The sequence below is a fragment of the Martes martes genome (assembly GCF_963455335.1).
Source record: "Martes martes genome assembly, chromosome: 4".
In the NCBI taxonomy this organism is placed as follows: Eukaryota; Metazoa; Chordata; class Mammalia; order Carnivora; family Mustelidae; genus Martes; species Martes martes.
Genome location: NC_137891.1, coordinates 1,064,030 through 1,081,900, shown reverse-complemented (window position 1 = coordinate 1,081,900; position 17,871 = coordinate 1,064,030). Strand labels below are relative to the sequence as shown.

General features: G+C 66.4%; 2 protein-coding genes across 3 annotated transcripts; one reads left to right on the top strand and one right to left on the bottom strand.

Annotated features, from left to right (window-relative positions):
* Nucleotides 1-590: 590 nt before the first annotated feature.
* Nucleotides 591-14,798, bottom strand: EEF1D (eukaryotic translation elongation factor 1 delta). 2 transcript variants are annotated; one of them, XM_080801265.1, is made up of 8 exons: nt 14,505-14,798; nt 5,691-5,814; nt 5,235-5,306; nt 1,733-1,832; nt 1,531-1,631; nt 1,133-1,351; nt 796-990; nt 591-687 (listed from the first exon to the last, which is right to left on the bottom strand). In XM_080801265.1, the coding sequence occupies exons 2-8, from the start codon at nt 5,805-5,807 to the stop codon at nt 649-651; spliced, it is 843 nt and encodes a 280-aa protein (XP_080657391.1). In that variant the 5' UTR covers nt 5,808-5,814; nt 14,505-14,798; the 3' UTR covers nt 591-648. The 2 variants fall into 2 exon arrangements, with proteins under 2 accessions (XP_080657391.1, XP_080657390.1); XM_080801264.1 differs by lacking the exon at nt 14,505-14,798 and adding an exon at nt 7,467-9,005.
* TIGD5 (tigger transposable element derived 5) lies at nt 14,086-17,101 on the top strand (the record flags this gene model as incomplete). Its single annotated transcript, XM_080800181.1, has 3 exons — nt 14,086-14,817; nt 15,221-15,811; nt 15,860-17,101. 3 exons carry the CDS (start codon nt 14,086-14,088, stop codon nt 17,099-17,101), a joined length of 2,565 nt encoding a protein of 854 aa, XP_080656307.1.
* Nucleotides 17,102-17,871: the final 770 nt, after the last annotated feature.

The window sequence follows — 17,871 nt, the reverse complement described above, 5'->3', positions numbered from 1 at the left end:
GGCAGGCCACAGAACAGACTGGGCGGCACACGGAGGGCCTCATCTAAGGAATCAGCCAGGCTTTGTGAGAGGCCTGGCACGGTCTCCCCCAGGTCCCACTTGGGGGGCCCATGAATAGTCACAGCAGCAGGGCCCGGACTGCCGCTGGAACCCTTCTTCCCCGATGCTTCTGCTCCCATGGGGTCAGCTGGGCAGGGAATGGAACCCAGAGGAGGCAGAGTGGGGGAAGGGCCTCCCGTGCCTCAGACGGACCAGCAGCCCCCGCAGAGGGGGGGACCCACGCGGTTTCTGGCTGCAACAGCTCGAACTCGGCGTGCCCCTTGTGACCGACGGTGGAGTGCAGTCAGGAGGGCAGTCGGGAGACAGAGAAGGGGCAGATGGGAAGTGAGGTCACACAGCCACAAGAACACCATGCCAAGAAAGGGGAGGGTGGGATTGGCCCCTGGGGTCACCGGTGGAGCGGCAGCAGGACAGGGGCCCGGCTGCGACACTCAGGAGACGCAGGCCGAGTGTGAGGCCCGGAGCCCCGCAGTGCTGCTCACTGAACAGGCCCGCCCCCCGGGGCCCAGACGAGGACAGGAGCCAGACAGTGCACTCTCAGTCTTTAATGGCTGTGGGGCCTCACACACCCAGGCCTGAAGCCCGCGCTCAGATCTTGTTGAAAGCAGCTATGTCGACACTCTGCACCTGAGGAGGAGGAAGGCCACTCGTCACAGGGGGGCCCAGTCTCCCAAAGACCCACCCACTCCGGCCGCCCACCAGGCCAGGGGTGTGCGCGGGGGCCTGGCCACTCACATGCTCCTCGAACTTGGTGATCTCCTCCTCCAGCAGGTCGGTCCCCACCTTGTCATCCTCTACCACACACTGGATCTGCAGCTTGCGGATGCCATAGCCCACGGGCACCAGCTTGGAGCCCCCCCAGACCAGCCCGTCCAACCGGATGGAGCGCACGCAGGCCTCCAGCTGGGCCATGTCTGTCTCATCGTCCCACTGCGGGGGAAGGGGGTGCAGAGGCCGGGTCAGGGGCAGCAGACCCCAGGGAATGTCCCATCCCCCCCCCCCCCAGCAATCTAGGTTTACAGCCCACGGTTCCAAGGCACCGTGGGGGCGGAGGCAGGGGTGGGCCACTCACGGGCTTGACGTCCAGGAGGATGGAAGACTTGGCCACCAGCGCGGGCTTCTTGGCTTTCTTCTCGGCGTACTGCCGCAGCCTTTCCTCTCGCAGTCGCGCGGCCTCCTTGTCCTCTTCCTCATCGCTGCCGAACAGGTCGATGGCATCGTCCTCATCGTCCTCCGCAGCAGTAGCGGCCTTCCTGGCAGGGGGCTCCACTTGGCGCATGGGGGACACGTGCTGCCATGGGGGGTGGGAGGTTGAGGCCTGTGCCACAGGGGCCCCAGCTACGGCACCCCAGCTAGGGGCCTCGAAGACGCCAGGCCCCCATGGGGGTGAGGGCCAGGAGCACCTTCTGTCCCCCCCACCCCCACCCCTGTGCCCAGGCGGAGGGCCCCTGGTCTGAGAAGGGTCCTCACCTGGGTCTGTGGGGCTGTGGCCCGGTGGGTGGGGGAGCTCTTCTCCAGCACGCTCAGCCGGGCCTCTAGCCGGCAGACGGCCTGCTGCAGGTCCTGCACCACTGTGGGGGCGAAGAGGGTGTTGGTCCAAGGGCGGGAGACCAGTGGGGGACCAGGAGGCAGGGGAGGGCGGGCATCCCACCCGTTAGGCTCAGGGACTCACCTCCTCGCAGGCTCTGATTCTCCACTTCCAGGCTGGCAATGCGGACGGCAAGCTCGCCGTGATCCCCGCTGGGTCCGCTGGAGGCCCCAGGGCCTGAGCTCTGGAAGGCAGCGGGGAGGTGAGGACGTGCCCCCCACCCCCAGCCTGCTCCCAGGGTGCCCCGGTTCACAGCCACCAAGAATCAGAACCCCAACGCGTGGGGGGGACCGGCCGGACACCAGGAAGCAGCTCCTGTCGGCCCCGCTCAGTCCACCCGCGATACTCCAGCCCAAGTGGGCAGGAGGCCCTGTGAGCACAAACCCAAGCAGGAAGCACAGGGCCCAGGGGAGCCGGGCAGGGGGTAATGCCGAACCCACAGCTGGCTGTCACTGCCCATAGCCCTGGGACGGCCAGGGCCCTAATGGGGCCAGACAGCACAGCCGGGAACTGCAAATGGCACAGAAGAGAGTTGAGGGCCCAGTGAGGGTAGAAAAAGAAGCTGTTCTGTGCCAGGCATGGACACTGCATAGCACCTTGCCTCCCCCAGGCCATACACCTGTCACCTGGCCCACGGGCTCAGCCCTTGAAGGCTCTGGGTGACCTGGGGCCGCACAGCTGCCTGTCAGCCTCCCTCGGGGTCCTCCCTGACCGGGAACCTGTCACCTGACTCAGCAGGGCGCCGCATCTCAAGCCCATGTTACACCTCAGGGGCCGACACACACACCCCAACAGAGAGGACAGGAAGCCCCTCCGTGAGGGCAAGCCCACGGCCTTCTCCTGTGTTCGATGCACCCCAAATCACAGATGGGCTAAAGGGCCCCAGAAAGGACAGGCTGGCAGGCGCCCGGCTCCCTACTGGGGGTCGGTGAGCAACGCAGCCCCCGTGACCCAGCAGCACCCACCTCTGGCTCCTAGCAGAGCCGGCCGGAGGCAGACCAGCCGCCATGCAGCTGGGGCTGCGGCACGAGTACCGGCACTCCCTGCCTTCAGCTCAACCCCTTGCCCCACCCGCAGAAAGCTGGGCAGGGCTTCCAAAGCCCTGGCTGCTGCCACCTGGCACATGGCCCCCTCTCCCGCCTGTGTCCCCAGCACTCAGCTCCCACTGCCTTTCTCAATAGCATTTCCCAAGAGTTTCCATCACATGGGGATGAAGTTCTGGCCGTCCCCTCCTGTTCCCCCAGCCCGCACAGCCAGGCCTGGCTCCCCTCTCCTGGGGGCTCAGCACCGGCCGGGCAAATCCATCAAGGTCCGGCTACAGGCTGAGGACACCACTAAGTGGGGGCTGCCTGCTGACAGGTCCCAAGGGGGCAAGCTCCAGGCAAGCCCCCCCCCCCGCCCCCCACCGGCCACAAGGCTAAGGGAAGTGACAGGCAAAGCCCCGGGGGCTGGTGGCTACTGCATTACCACCACCGGGCCCTGTGTGCGCCCCCGCCCCCGGCCTCTCACTGACGTCTATGCCCTGGGACAACCTCACCACCCTGACCCTGAGCCAGGCAAGGACTGAGGACGCCAGGCCGTCTGGGACCCCAGCCCCAGCCTGTGAGGCAGCCCGAGGCCACCCTGTCTAGTCCTAGCCTGTGACAGTGACAGTGGGCCACAGCGGACAGTGCCATCTTCCATCCCCACGTCCAACCCTACCCTGGCACCACGCACAATGCCCAGGAAGCTCTGGGTTCTAACATCCCAGCTCTCTCCGACCCAAATCCACGCCTGGGGCTGGGCCAGCAAGGTCTGTCCTGGGTCCCTATCAGCAGCTGAAGGGCAGACCTCTAAGTCCCCACCACGGCCTCAGAGCACATGCTCATCTGGAGATCGGGCCTCCACAGTGGCAACCCAGTTACCGTGAGCTCCTTAGGATGGCCCTGATTCTGACTACTGTCCTCACAGAAGGACAGCCAGACAGACACCCGGAGGGAAAACAATGACAGCACACAGGGGAACAAGGGCCACGCACATGCCCAGAAGCGGGCTCAGAACCTGCTACACCTTGACCTTGGACTTCTAGCTTCCAGACTGAGGAAATAAAGTTGGTGTAAGCCCTCGGTCTGGGCTGCTTTGTCACAGCAACTCAGCCCCCAAGTCCTAGTAGACGCCCACATGCTTTCCCCAAGACCAGGACCCAGCAGTCAACCCCTAACCCGGCCAGAGAGAGTTCCCGCAGCCCAGGAACTCCCCGGGCAGCCGGCCCAGAGCCGCCCAGGTCCCCGGGCCTGGCCTTCCGGGGGCTGCAGTCTTGACACACGGGCCTGGGGCAACAGCAAGTGGCGGCCAAGCAGAAAGGAGGGCCCGGCAGCGGCAACCGCCCCTGGGGTTTGTCAAGAGCTTCCTGCCAACGGCCGAGGAGCCGGGATGTCCAAACCAGCCGTGGCAGGCAGAGGCTCCCAAACCTGCCCATGTACTAATCCCCAGAGCTGCTAGAAAGATGACCAGTGGCAAAAGGGACTCTGCCCAGAGAACAAAGTGGAGGCTCTGGAGACGGAAAAAGGCTACTGGGGGATGTGGGCGGTCCCTGTGCCCGTGAGAGGCTGAAGAGAAGGAGACGTGAGGAAGCAGGGTCTTGAGTCCTGACACGGCTGGCAAGAAGCCACGGGCCAGGGATGCAGGCAGCTGCTTTGGGGTGGAAAAGGCAATGAAGAGTCTTTCCTAGAAAGTCTCCAGAAGGGGGGTGCCTGGGGAACTCAGTGGGTTAAGCCTCTGCCTTTGGCTCAGGGTCCTGGGATCGAGCCCCGAGTTGGGCTCTCTGCTCAGCGGGGAGCCTCCTTCCTCCTCTCTTTCTCTCTCTCTGCCTATTTGTGATATCTCTCTCTCTCTCTCTGTCAAATAAAAAAATTTTAAAAAAGGAAGAAAGAAAAAAAAGTCCCCAGAAGGAACACGATTCTGATCATACTCGGCTTTTAAACACAGGACAGCACCTGTCGCAAAAACATGACGACCTGGCTCTGCTGGCTCGGGCAGGCAGAGCAGCGGGTCTGTCTCCTCCTAGGGACACAGCTGCCCCACCAGGCTGGGAGCGGAGCTGGACAGGGCCCTGCCCTCTCTTGGTCCCCTCTGGGACCTGGAGGCCAAACCGGTGGCACAGCCCCTCTCTGAGCCTCAAACTCTGTCTGTTTGGACGGTACACAGCCCGGGAACCCATCTCGCTAGGGAGGCGGGGCCTGGGGAGCAAGAGAAAGGGGCAGCAGCCGCCGCCGCTCAGGCTCCTCCCCAGGCAGGGCGCCCAGCGAGGCGGCTGTGTCCAGGCCTCGGCCTGTGGAGCGAGCGCGCCAGAGGCCACTGGTATGGGCCCAGGGGTGGCACTGAGCAGCAGCCGGGGTGAAGGCAGGAAGGAGTCCGGACAACCCCCAGCAAGCAGCCCAGGGGCCCTGCGGGGCGGGCTCCTGTGGGGGTGGGCGTCTCCCAGCACTGCACACCTGGCCCTGACTTGTTTCTGAGGGCCTGATGCTCGGCGGCAGGGCCCGGGCCAAGGTCAGACATGCCGCTGGGCGTGAGGCCAACAGTGCCAGGCAAGCCCGCAGGTACTCACTCCGGCCAGGGATTTCTGGATGTTCTCTCTGGCTCTCGCGATGTCTCGGAGGATCACGCTGGCACCGTTCTCCTGTAGACGGTGCAGAAAGAACCAGTGTTTTTCCTTTTTCCCCCATTAAAACAATTTTAATTAAAAAAAAAAAAAAAGAGCGAGACAAAGCCTCCTACAGAAAGCCAGCAAGAGCAGCACAGAACGAAAGCCCGGCAGAACCGCAAGGAGCGCAAGGAGCTGGCGTCTGCCAGAGTCCTGCAGCCGGGACAACGGGGCCCAGCCCAGGCCTACACCTGATCGGCACCGGTGCGTCCGGCGCTCTGAGCTCTGAGCTGTGAGCTGTGGAGGGGAATGGTCCATCCCACGCAGGAGCGCACAAGCAGGCCCTATCCAGGGCCAGGCCTCCAAAGACTCCAGCCCAGCCTCTGGCCAACCCCCATCATGCTCCGAGTCCACCCCTACCTGGCGCGAGGAGCCAGCCACAGGCCCGTTCATCTGCTCGTAGAATTTTCTTTCTGCATCGTCGTATTTGAACTTGTCAAACCAGATCTTCTCGTGCACTAGGAAGTTTGTAGCCATTTTCCTGCTACAAAGGGAGGAGAAACTAAGATGGTCCGCTGGAAGGAAAAGGGGCAGCCCCATAGGCCCCAGGCCTGGCCCGCACGAGCACCCCGCCAACAGCCCAGGTACCAAGGGTGGAGGGTGGCCAGGGGTCCGGGTCAGAGCACAGATGGTCTTGGCATGGCTGAACCCAGTCTGTAACCAGCCCCCTCACGCACACCATCCCTGCTCCCACCCCTTGGGTCCTCGACTAGCAGTTCCCAGGCTTGTCCCCAGAACCAGCGGCTCTCCAACTGGGGTGGGGAACTTCCAGGGGTCCCCAGGGCCTTCCTTTCCAACCACGCATCTGTGCGAGGCTCAATTTATTATGTCCATCAAACAATTCACGTCAACAGACCGAATGCAGAAGCAAGTGTGAGAATCCAGCTGCCTCCTCTTAGGCAACACACTAAAGAGAGTTTCCGAGAACGTCAAACTAGGTCACTCTGCTCGCCCAAATGTCCTCACAGAAAAACCAGCAACCAGTAACAAACTTATTTTTCAACGAATAAAGTACTTCCAGCATTTCTGTTTTCAAAGCTAACACGGCAAAAATCAACAAACACAAGGGACGCTCCCCGAGATCCAGAGGCCAGGAAGCTTGAGAACGCCCAGCTCTCTCCAGGACCCTCACTAGGCTTGCCTGCTGCCCTCCCTCCACTGAGCCCCTCCCGCTCCTGACCCAGGGTGAAAGAAATGGACCCAATCTCACCAACTCTCTGTGCCAAGGCCCCAGGCTATCACTGGACCTCATCAAGTACGCCCATGGTGACCGCAAGGGGACTAGGTCCTGTGACTCTCCTCCCTCCACCCGTCAGGGGGAGCCAGGTCACTATGGAGAGTTTTAGCTCCAGGATCCCCCACATTGCCGATGGGGACACTCCCGCACAGGGGGTCCTACACCCTGTCCAACAGCATATCCAACCCCACCGAGGCGATGTGGGGTTGCCAAAGGGAACGCGGGGCCGGGGTGGCGCGGCTTCCCTGGAGGCCTGACCCACGCAGCCACCCACGCCCCACACCGTCCCGCTGGTGTGAGTGCACCGTTCTCTTGGAGCTGGTCATCTCTGCTGGGCCACCCGACTCTACCCCCACCCTTCTCCAGGCCCAGGCACCCAGGAACCACCGCTGGTGCCACATGGAACCCTCCTGGGTCAAGCCCTGGGTCCCCGAGCTAGAGGCGAGCAGGCCTCTTCCAGGGTCTCCTTCAGACCCAGGGTGCTCAAGAGACGGCAGGCTTGAGTCCCAGACACACTCACCTCCCCTCAGAGGTGGTTCCAGATGATGGAGGCGGGGGTACGTGCCGGCTCCCACGGGTCCCCCAGTGGGGTTTGGGCCGGGAGCTTTCTCCACGCCCCTGCCCTGCCCTGTGACAGCCACAAGGGCCTCTGGGAGTTGCCCTTAAGGGAAACCCTACACCAGGCGGACTCAGCCCTGTGCTCACCCCCTTCCACCCCCTACAGCCCCAAACCTTGGGAGGACTTTGCTGCACGGCCCCAGGAACTACCTCTGCCCAACCCACTCCTGCATCCCACTTGGCCGGGTCCAGGAGTGCTGGGGAGGCTGTGCCGGGATGGGGGTGGGGAGAGGCGTAGGCAGGGCCCCAGCCCAGGAACCCGCACGGCGTGTTTCTCCTACTTGGGTCTCAGGCTGGGCACGGACGGGCCCGAGCGGGCGCCGGGTCGGTGAGCCAGGGATGCGGCCTCGAGGCGCCAGGCCACGCGGAGGGCCTCGGCAGCGTGGTGGCGGCTCTCCGCGCTGTCATAGGCGGGCTTGCTGAGCCAGGGAGCCTCGGCGTCCCGGTGCAGGAAGTACCAGTAGGGCACAGCAGACGAGGCCTCCCCGTCGACCCGCCGAGGCCCGGCCCGCTTGCTTCCCACGGCGTTTCGGCCCCGCCGGTCTCTGCGGCCCCGCCGGGCCCCTTCGGCCGGGCCCGCTCGCTCCTGCAGACGCACCTTCCCCGGGGGGTGGCCGTCAAACATGGCCTCGTAGAAGCCCCTCTCGGCTGCATCGTACTGGGGCTTCTCCAGCCACACCTCCCGCACCAGCGCCTGCAGGCTGCCCAGTGGGGACGGGCCGGCGGCCAGCGGGCTGGGCTGGCGGGCGAGCGCCAGGTCGGGGCCGGCGGCCTGCTGGCCCGTGTCGGAAGCCCCCGGCCGGCTGCTGCCCTCGGCGGCCAGCAGCAGGGCCTGAGACCATTCCACAAACGCCCGCTCGGCCTGGTCGAAGGCGGACTTGTTGACCCAGATGCCCCAGGTCACGTGGTGGCAGGCCACCTGGCTTCCGTGCGTGCAGGGGCCCCGGGTGGCTGGCTGGGCTGTCTGAGCGGCCGCGGCCGCCAGCCTCTGGCGGTAGGAGCTCTCCGCCCGGTCAAACACGGGCTTGTCCAGCCACACGCGGTCGGCGGAGAGGCCCACCAGGGCCAGGTCGGCCTGGCCCAGGCCGCTCTTGGGGGAGCGCTTCCTCTTCTTCTGCGGCGGCTTCTTTCCGTCCAGGCTCTTCCTGGGGTCACTCGTGCCGCTGCCGTCGGGGGCACCTGCCTCCTCGGCGTCCTTGGCCTCCTCCTGCCCTGGCCCGTTCACGGCTGGCCCCTCCGCCGGGAGCTGCCGGGTGGCGGCGGTTCGTGTGGCCTCCTGCTCGTAGAAATGCCGCTCGGCTGCCCCATGCTTCTGCTTGTCCTCCCAGACCGTCTCCAGGGCACAGGGGGCCTTCCCGCTCCTCATCTTCCGCACAGCGTTAAAAAGCAAAGCACAAGAAGGCAGTTGCAACACAGCGGGCCCCGGGAGGACGGCCCCACCCCCCTCCTCGGCCTGACTCGAGGGGCTGGTGGGCCAGGGAGTGCTCCCCAACGGGCGTGCCATGCGGTAGCAAGCAAGGACCTAGAGTCAAGTCCGCGGGCAACTCAGGGAAGCCAAGAGCAAACACGTGTGCGTGCTCCCTTCACTGGAAAACTCATCTTTTCTAAGGCACCCGGCTCTGCACGGGGTCTAGACAACACCGTTTCCCAGCTTCGGCCACAGACACCTCCTCTCCTAGAGCCTCCGCAGAGAGCTGCAGCGCGACACACAGGGTGCGCGCACTTAACGTGATTCTAGAAACAACAACAGATCGTTCTTAGCACGAGCATGTTCCACAAAACAGACACTTGTGCTGAAAAATCGCTCACTGCTCATCTACAGTTCTCACCGGACGGCCTTTGATTTTGCTACGTTCGGCCACGTGCCCACAGCACTGCCGGTCCTGGTTTCCTGAGTCGCTCCGGGGGTCTCTGAGGCTGGCCGACCTGCCCCGGGGCAGCACACGCTGCTAGGGCCCGTCCTGGCAGGGCCACATCGCGGAAGAACCAGGCTCCCCCGTCAGCGGCAGCCGCCGGCCATCCGCCCACCACTCTGGCTGTGCTTACAGCTCGGGGAGGCCACCTGACCCTCTCTGGGGCCCTAGGGTGTCGTGAGGACGCCCACCCCTCCTTTCAGCGCCATCTGACTCAGGGGGCCCCTCCCCAGGCCAGTGGTGGAAGGCAGGCTGGGGGCTCTGGGTCCCGTCTGCTACGGTGGACAAGGCCTCAGCTTCCTCACTACAGGTGCTGCTCCCTCCGGTTTGGAGACCACGGTCATCTGAACCACGGGTCAGAGCTACTGCCACCATCACAGCCTCTGGCCAGCAGCGGTCCAGCCCAGAAAGGCCCAGAAACCAGTGTGCTCTTAAGGCGCACCTAGTGGTCTGAGCTCACACTCTGCTCCCAGAGGCGCGGAGGCAAGTGGCAGAGTCCTTCCAGCCACAGACCTGACTCCGGGCCCTGCTCCCCCAAAGCAGAAGGACCCCCACCAGCCGACCAACACCCAGGAGCTACTCTGCCCTGGGGGCTGAGCAGCATCCCCTCAGGATGTGGGGTCCCCTGCTTCTGTGGGGTCACGCAGTGACCTATGCGGGGGCACCCACGTGCTGGGCCCTCATTTCCAGGAGACGAGGTCTCCGCAGGCAGGACAGCAAACTGTTTTCACCACCTATATAGGGTCGACATCCCTTTCCTAACAAAACCGAAACCTGGTTCTTGTTACCCAGTGGGACATGTCAGCGGTCTAAGCCCCACAGTCACCGGGATTTGGGGAAGAATCTCCCTTGTACTGTGAAGGGACATGCTGGGGCCCTCTGATGGCACAAGAGCCCCAGGCGTGGACAGAGCTCTGAACCTCCCCCCCCACCCCGCCTCGTGCCTTCCTCCCTAGGCTGGCAGCGGTACTCACCAAGGCCAGGCTGGCGGCAGAGGCAGTGGTGGGAGGCGGGAGCGGGTGCCCAGGAGGCAAGGCATTGTGACATCACCCACTGTCCCTGAGGGAACGGCAGGCCAATCGGGCAGGGCTTGTCTGCCCTTCAGCCTTTCTGGCACCAAGCCCCTGGTAGACCCTCACCAGGACAGCCCAGGGCTGGGCTGGCCAGACCCCTCGAGCTGCACCCACCAGACTGAGCCCCCCAGCGTGGAGGCCCTGCCAGCCCCTATCGGCCTCAATGTTGTCCCTGTCTCCCGACATCACTGCAGGCTCCGCCCAGAGGCAGAAGCTGGCCAGCCACTCCTGGCCTGCACGGGGGGTGCTCCCTCCGCAAGGCAGGGACGGACTCAGTCCAGAGAAACCCGGAGACGCGCAGCCCCGCCACTGCCCTACCGCACAGGACCAAAGCCGAGCTCCAGCAAACCCAGCACCTCCATGTTGGAAACAAGAAAAGGGAGGCCCGCCGGGCCCCGCATGCCGTGACAAGCGGACCAGGGGCTCCCCGGCTGAGGCGGAGGGGTCGCCGCGGCAGGGGACAGGGGTACTTACTTTTACTCGGGCCTCCTGGGACGGCATGAAGAGAAAGCAGCAAGGTTAGACGCAGTCAGAAAGGACGGCACAAGCAAGCCACAAGGCCGTTGCAGAGGCGTGGAGGAAGGGGGCCGGAGGCGTGGGGTGGGGTGAACTGAGGTCGAGCACCCGACACACCCACCACCCAAACCCCAGCAGGCGACAGAGTCCACCCACTCAGCTGCCCCTCGAAATGAGCAATTCTCAGGTCTGTCGCTATCCGGAGCCCAGACAGGCCCTGGGGGACGCATTCTGAGCACCCTCCCACCTGTTCCAACCTGCGGAGGTCAGCCAGCACCGCAGTGCCCCCTGGAGCTATACAGGGGACCCCCACCCAGCCCCACTGTCGCGCCCACAAAATAACCACGTGCGGTCCACGGGCCTCAGCAGCTACGGACCCGGGCCCGTGCGGCATCAAACCAGGCATGAACAAGACAGTCCTGTTGTGCACGCAAGGACGGGGCTTTCGCCCAATCCCAGGTGGGAAAACAGGCCAAAACACCCTGTGCCCCACCCCAAACCCAACAGAGGTGGCAGCTCAGGAGCGGAGGCAGCCAGACCCGGCCCTGCCCCGGGATCCCCCCAGCAGCCCCCTCAACAGAGCCCTAGAGATCTGCCTCCTTTCTGCAGCAGGAACTCTGCCTCACGTGCAGAGGCACGAAAGCATCAGGTCCCTGACAGACGGGGACTTTCGGAGACCCTCGGGATGTGTGTGTGTGTGTGCGTGTGTGTGTGTGTGTGTGTGTGCGTGCGTGTGCGTGTGCACGCGCACAGGCATCAGACCCAAGGACAGTCAGCGACCCTGCAGGAGCACAGGCCACGGTGAGCCACTCCCGCTGGCTGTGTCACCCGGAGGCAGCGAAACCAGTGTTGGGACCAACGACCCCCACGGGGACCCTGGAGGACCCGCCGGCAGGGTACTCCCCCTGCCCCCCTCTCAGATGCAAGAGCCCAGCCCCGCGGCCTCCGTCCCCCATCTCCGAGAGCTCCTTAGTTCCGTGAAGAGCCGCGGAACTGGAAACCCGTCTCTTGCAGGAGAAAAGCAAGTGTGAGTCTGAACAATCACCTCAGATAAGCCAAACACGCCTCCGGTCACACAGCGGGGACCCCAGGCTGCCGAGGAACAGATGCCCCCCCCCCCCACCATCTCTCCCAACGGCACAGCAACGGCTAGCCAGTAACGGGGCAAGACACGGGCCGACTTGAGAACACCAGACCCAACGCGCAGAAGGAAAGGCCCTGCGGTGTCCCCACCCTCCGCTCCTGAAAGCGGACAGGACTGCCAGTGTCTCCCTGTCCACTCACCCGCCCGGCAATAAAGCCAAGTGACCACCACTCAGGCCCAGCCCCGGTGCCTCAGGCTGCCTGCACTGCTCCGAGCGGGCGTGGTCCCTCTCACCGGCCCAGGGGGCCCCAAGGGCTGGAAGTGCAGGAGGCCCCGGGGGATCTCACCCCACCCAGCCGCTGGGGTCTTCGAGAAAAGCAGCCAGCAGCAGAGCTCGTCCTGGCTATAGACGGGCCCCTCCTTGGCCACCATCCCAGCCAGGCGCTGTCCGCGCTCACGACCGCACGCACTCGGACCCATGCTCCAGGCGTAGGTAGGCACAGCTCTTCTCAGAGCTGGGAAAGGAACCTGGCAGCAGACCCCCAAAGGACACCCCTGGCTGGAGGGCCTTCAAAGAAAGGGACGATGTGGCCCACCATGGCTGAGCCCACCCAGGTGCCAGTGCCTGTAGGTCTCTGAGAGCCTGGGGAATGTTTCTGGGAAGGGCTGCCCCCCTCCCCCAGCTCTGCCCTCTATACCACTCTCCCATCCCCTGGACACCATCCTGCCAGTCACACACGGAAGAGCTCCCCAACTGTCCACCCAGGGCTCAAAGAGCCCATCTTCCCGGGGAAGAGGGACCCGACATGAGGACTATGGGGAATGGGGTGGGGGGGGGCGGGGCGCAGGCCAACTCATCTCCTCTGGGCCCCCAGGGTCAGACCAGTGCTTCACCACAGAGCGTCCCGTGGTACCTCCCGTGTCTGAGGCACAGTGACAAGCACCTGGCATATCCGCATCCGCAAGAACAGCTGCACGGAGCGGTGGCTGCCCAGGACGGCACTGCTCCACACAGAGGCTAGCTGTGCAAGGCAGGAATGCCGCCTTGCGCCGGGGGAACCCCAAGCCCCACTCAGAAACATCAACCTGTCCCGCTGGCAGAAAAGGGGCCCCCCATGCCATCAGACTCAGGGCTCCCGCTGCAACTGCCCGCATCACCCCAGGCAGGCACAACAATGTCCGTACCTCCAATGCCACAGCCTGTCATTCTATTCTGTCCCAACTGCCAGAACCCGGTCTAAGCTACTCGGCCTGGTCCCCGCACCCCCTTCCCTCAGAGTGACCCCAGTACCGCACATGCTTCCCCAACCTCAAGTCCTCGTGTGCGTCCCCAGGCCTCCCACACAGTGGATGGAGGGAGTGGGGAAGGGAAGCCCGAGTCAGGGAGGGGAAGAACTGGGGACCCGGGTCTTATGCCACACACCAGCACGACGTAACCACCTACTCTGAGCACCTACGTGTCCTCTTACACTGTGAGCACAGGGCTACGGCTCAACACACACCGTTGCCAGCATTTCTGCAGTCCCCGAAAAACAGCAGTACACCAGCTGCCAAAAATAATTTTTTGGTTAATCTTTAAAAAAAAAAAACCTAGAAAGCTGCCGTCACAAAAACGTGGGTCAAGCCCATTTGACCACCTGTGCTGACCCTGGTCCCCTCAACGGCGCTCCCCAGGAGCAACGCTGCGGAGGTGGCCCAGCACCAGCCCCTCCAGAGGGCAGCTGTCTCCGGCCATCAAGGGCTCTCCCTGGGCAGTGAACCTCAAAGCAAGCCCCACTCCAGAGAAGGAAAGGGTGGCCTGGAGGGCACTCCCCAGGACTGGCAGGAGGCCCAGAACGCGGACTGTCCTACAGCGGTGACAGGCTTCTGTGTCAGTCCCTCTGAAAGACGATGCTACCCACAGGGCTGGGCCCGGAAGGTTCAGGAAGCACCAGGTCCCCTCTGAGCCAGCACGCTCACAGGCTCAGGATACCCAGAAAAGGTCGGGGGGTCAGAGCCGCTCCAGCAGACGCCTCCTAAGACGTGTCCCTCCCAGCCGCAGGCCAGGGTGAACTGAAGAGGTGCTCCCCGCTGGGCCGGGACCTCCCCCCCACCAAGTTAAGCCAACGACTTCCCCTGCTCCAGGGTGCACTTCCTTCTGGGAACCCTGACACTCAGCCTCCACCGCGCCCCGCCCCCTTAGCTCCACGGCTCCAGGAGGAGCCCTTCCCTCTGCCCCGCACTCACAGTGCCCCCGTCTCGGGGAGGAATCACCCACACCCCTTCGGACACTGGCTCCCACGGCGCCTCCTGCCGGGGCCACCTTATCCCAGTCATGGCTCCCGGCCGCTCGGAGAGCCCTGCGCGTTTCTTCCGAGCCACTCAGCAGACGCGTCCTTGCTCTCTCCCGCGTCCACGAACCGCCAGGGTTCCCCGAGGGTTGGGCCGGAACCTGACCCCCAGGTCCAGGACCCGCGCGCGGCAGGTACCCGACGAGCGCGCGCTGGACAAAGGAGGGGCGCCTGCCCCCCACCCCGCGGCCGCTGTCCCCCACGCCCGCGCCGCGGCGGGGCCGGGGGCCTGCGGCAGGGTCGCCCGGCCACGTGGCCAGCGCGCCCCGCCCCCCTGCGCCCTCCGCCCGCACCGACGCCGTAGAGCCGCGGGCGCACCCCGGACGCCCCCCGCCGCCCCGCCCCGGCCCCTGGGGTCTCCGCGGCGCGTGCGGCCCCTCCGGGCGCGGGCGGCGGTACTCACGCCTGCCAAGGACGCGGCGACCAGCGAGGAGCGCTCGTGGCCCGGGACGGCGGGGGAAAGGAAGCGGCCGCCCGGCCGCGCACGGGAAATGAAGCAGCGGGCTGGACCACGCCGCGGGCCGCGCACGGGGGGAGGCGGCTCCCGCGCCCCGCCCGCCTCGCCGCCGCGGCCCTCGGCGCGACGCGACGCTCCCCGCGGCCGCCGAGAGACAGGCAGTGCGAGAGCACCACGGGGCTCGCCGTGTCCCCGCGGGGCCGCCGCGGGCCGCCGGGGGCAGGACTGCGGCTCGCGCGACCCCTCCGCTGCCGGCGCAGTGGGCGCGTCGGGCCGGGGCGGGGCGGAAGGGCCCACACGCGCCGGAGGAGGCGCTGCGCGCGGGGCGGGGCGGGGCCGGGCGGCGCGCGGGGCGGGGCCGGGCGGCGCGCGGGGCGGGGCCGGGCGGCGCGCGGGGCGGGGCCGGGCGGCGGGGCCTGCGCGCCTGCGCCCCCGGAGCTGGCTAGACAAAGGGGAGGGCCCGGTCGGCCCCGCCCCCAGCGCCCCGCCCCGCGCGGCCGGCCGGGCCGGCGTGTGGCCCCCGCGCCCCCGCCTCCGCCGCCGCCGCCGCCGCCGCCGCCGCCGCCGCCGCCGCCGCCGCCGCAGCCATGTACCCCGCGGGCCCCCCGGCCGGCCCGGCTCCGCGCCGCGGCCGCCACCCCCCGCCCGGGCGCCCCGCGCAGCCGCCGCGGCTCCCCGCGCCCACCCCGGCCCCCGCCGCGCGCCCGCCGCCGCCCCCGGCGCCCGGGCCGCGGCCCCGCGTGGCCGTGAAGATGGCCTTCCGCAAGGCCTACTCCATCAAGGACAAGCTGCGGGCCATCGAGCGCGTCAAGGGCGGCGAGCGGCAGGCCAGCGTGTGCCGCGACTTCGGGGTGCCGGGCGGCACGCTGCGCGGCTGGCTCAAGGACGAGCCGAAGCTGCGCTGGTTCCTGGAGCAGCTGGGCGGCGAGGTGGGCACGCAGCGCAAGAAGATGCGGCTGGCCAACGAGGAGGAGATCGACCGCGCCGTCTACTCGTGGTTCCTGGCGCTGCGCCAGCACGGCGTGCCGCTGTCGGGGCCGCTCATCCAGGCGCAGGCCGAGGCCTTCGCGCGCCAGATCTACGGGCCCGAGTGCACCTTCAAGGCCAGCCACGGCTGGTTCTGGCGCTGGCAGAAGCGCCACGGCATCTCCAGCCAGCGCATCTACGGCGAGGCCGAGCCCCTGGCCGCGGGCCCCGCGGCCGGCCCGCCCGTCAAGCAGGAGCCCGCGCAGCCCCCCGGCTCCGGCTCCGGCGCCGGCCCCCCGCCCGCCCGGGCCCCGGCCCCGCCGCCCCCCGCGGAGGGCGGCTACGGCGACGAGCAGATCTACAACGCGAACGTCACTGGCCTCTACTGGAAGCTGCTTCCGGAGCAGGCCGCGCCCCTGGGCGCGGGGGACCCCGGCGCGGGGGGCTGCGGCCGGCGCTGGCGGGGTGACCGGGTGACCGTGCTGCTGGCCGCCAACCTGACCGGCAGCCACAAGCTGAAGCCGCTGGTCATCGGGCAGCTGCCGGACCCGCCTAGCCTGCGCCACCACAACCAGGACAAGTTCCCCGCCTCCTACCGCTACAGCCCGGACGCCTGGCTCAGCCGTCCGCTGCTGCGGGGCTGGTTCTTCGAGGAGTTCGTCCCCGGCGTGAGACGGTACCTGCGCCGCAGCTGCCTGCAGCAGAAGGCCGTGCTGCTGGTGGCCCACCCGCCCTGCCCCAGCCCAGCAGCCAGAATGCCCGCCCTGGAGGACAGCGAGGACACCCTCCGGCGGTGTCGGCCGGAGCCCCTCAGCCCCCCAGAAGAGCTCCAGACCCCGGACGGGGCTGTGCGCGTGCTCTTCCTGTCCAAGGGCAGCAGCCGGGCGCACATCCCGGCGCCGCTGGAGCAGGGCGTCGTGGCCGCCTTCAAGCAGCTGTACAAGCGGGAGCTGCTGAGGCTGGCCGTGTCCTGTGCGGGGGGCTCACCGCTGGACTTCATGCGCAGCTTCATGCTCAAGGACATGCTCTACCTGGCCGGCCTGTCCTGGGACCTGGTGCAGGCAGGCAGCATTGAGCGGTGCTGGCTGCTGGGCTTACGGGCGGCCTTCGAGCCCCGGCCCGCCGAAGAATGTGCCGGGCAGCCCGCCGGCCAGGCCGAGGAAGCCGCGGAGCACAGCCGGGTGCTCAGCGACCTCACGCACCTGGCAGCCCTGGCTTACAAGCGCCTGGCGCCAGAGGAGGTGGCCAAGTGGCTGCACCTGGACGATGACGGGGGGCTGCCCGACAGCTGCAGAGAGGACGCAGGTCCTGGCCGGCCCCCTGTACTGGTCCCTGCTGCCCCTCCCACCTTGGACAGCCTACCCTCTGTCGTGGGGGGTGGGGAGGAGGAGGAGGCCGCCGTGCCCACAGCTGGGGAGGCTGTCCGGGGTCTGGAGACAGCTCTGCGGTGGCTGGAGAATCAGGACCCCCAGGAGGTGGGGCCCCCCAAGCTGGTGCAGCTGCGCTCCCTGATCAGCATGGCCCGGAGGCTGGGGGGCATCGGTCCCTCTCCTGCAGTCCCCGAGGACGGGGTGTGACCGAGCCAGCCTTAGTGCCCCCACGGTGGCTGTTCTGCTGCTGCACTTGGAGGGAGGGGACACACACAGTCTTCCATTTCCTCTCCCTCCCTCCTCTGGGATGGCCCACCCCGTGGCTCAGGGGGCTCCAGGAATCCCAGCCCCAGGCTGGCTTGGAGGAGCTCTGTTAGGCTCTGCTCCACCAGTCCCCATCTTTCTGGGGGGAGCTAGAAGAGGGGTCCCGGGCTCCTACATCTCCTCCCTGGGCAAACACACTCGTGAGGTCTGTGGTTTTAGCCAGGGTCCCTTGGCACGCACACAATGTGGCGCGCTAATCAGAGCCGCTCTCGGTTTTCCGGCTCTGGCCCTTGTGGGGCTGAGACCTTGAGCCCGGTGCCTGTACCTCCTCCCTCCTCCCTCGTCCCGGGCGGCCCATCACATGCACTGGACAGGGGCCGGCACTCCCGCAAGTCTGGAGCTCTGGTGCTTCACGGTTCCCATGCCTGACCATGCAAGTCATCGCGGAGGCACGACGCTCCGTTTTGGTTTTCAGCACGTTACGCCCATTTTTACAGATGCCCTGCCTGGCGGCCAGGATGGTGTCTTATTCTCCAGCCTGGGGCTGGTCTTGGAGGTTGGCTCCACAGAGGCTGGGGAAGGAGGACGGGGCCCAGTGACTGGGGACCCCGAGGTGCTGGACGCAGCAGGGAGTGTAGATTTCTCTTCCACTGGGATTGTTAGTTTTCCTTAAAATTCCATTCCCAACCCGCTGTCCTATTCTCGGGGTTAGC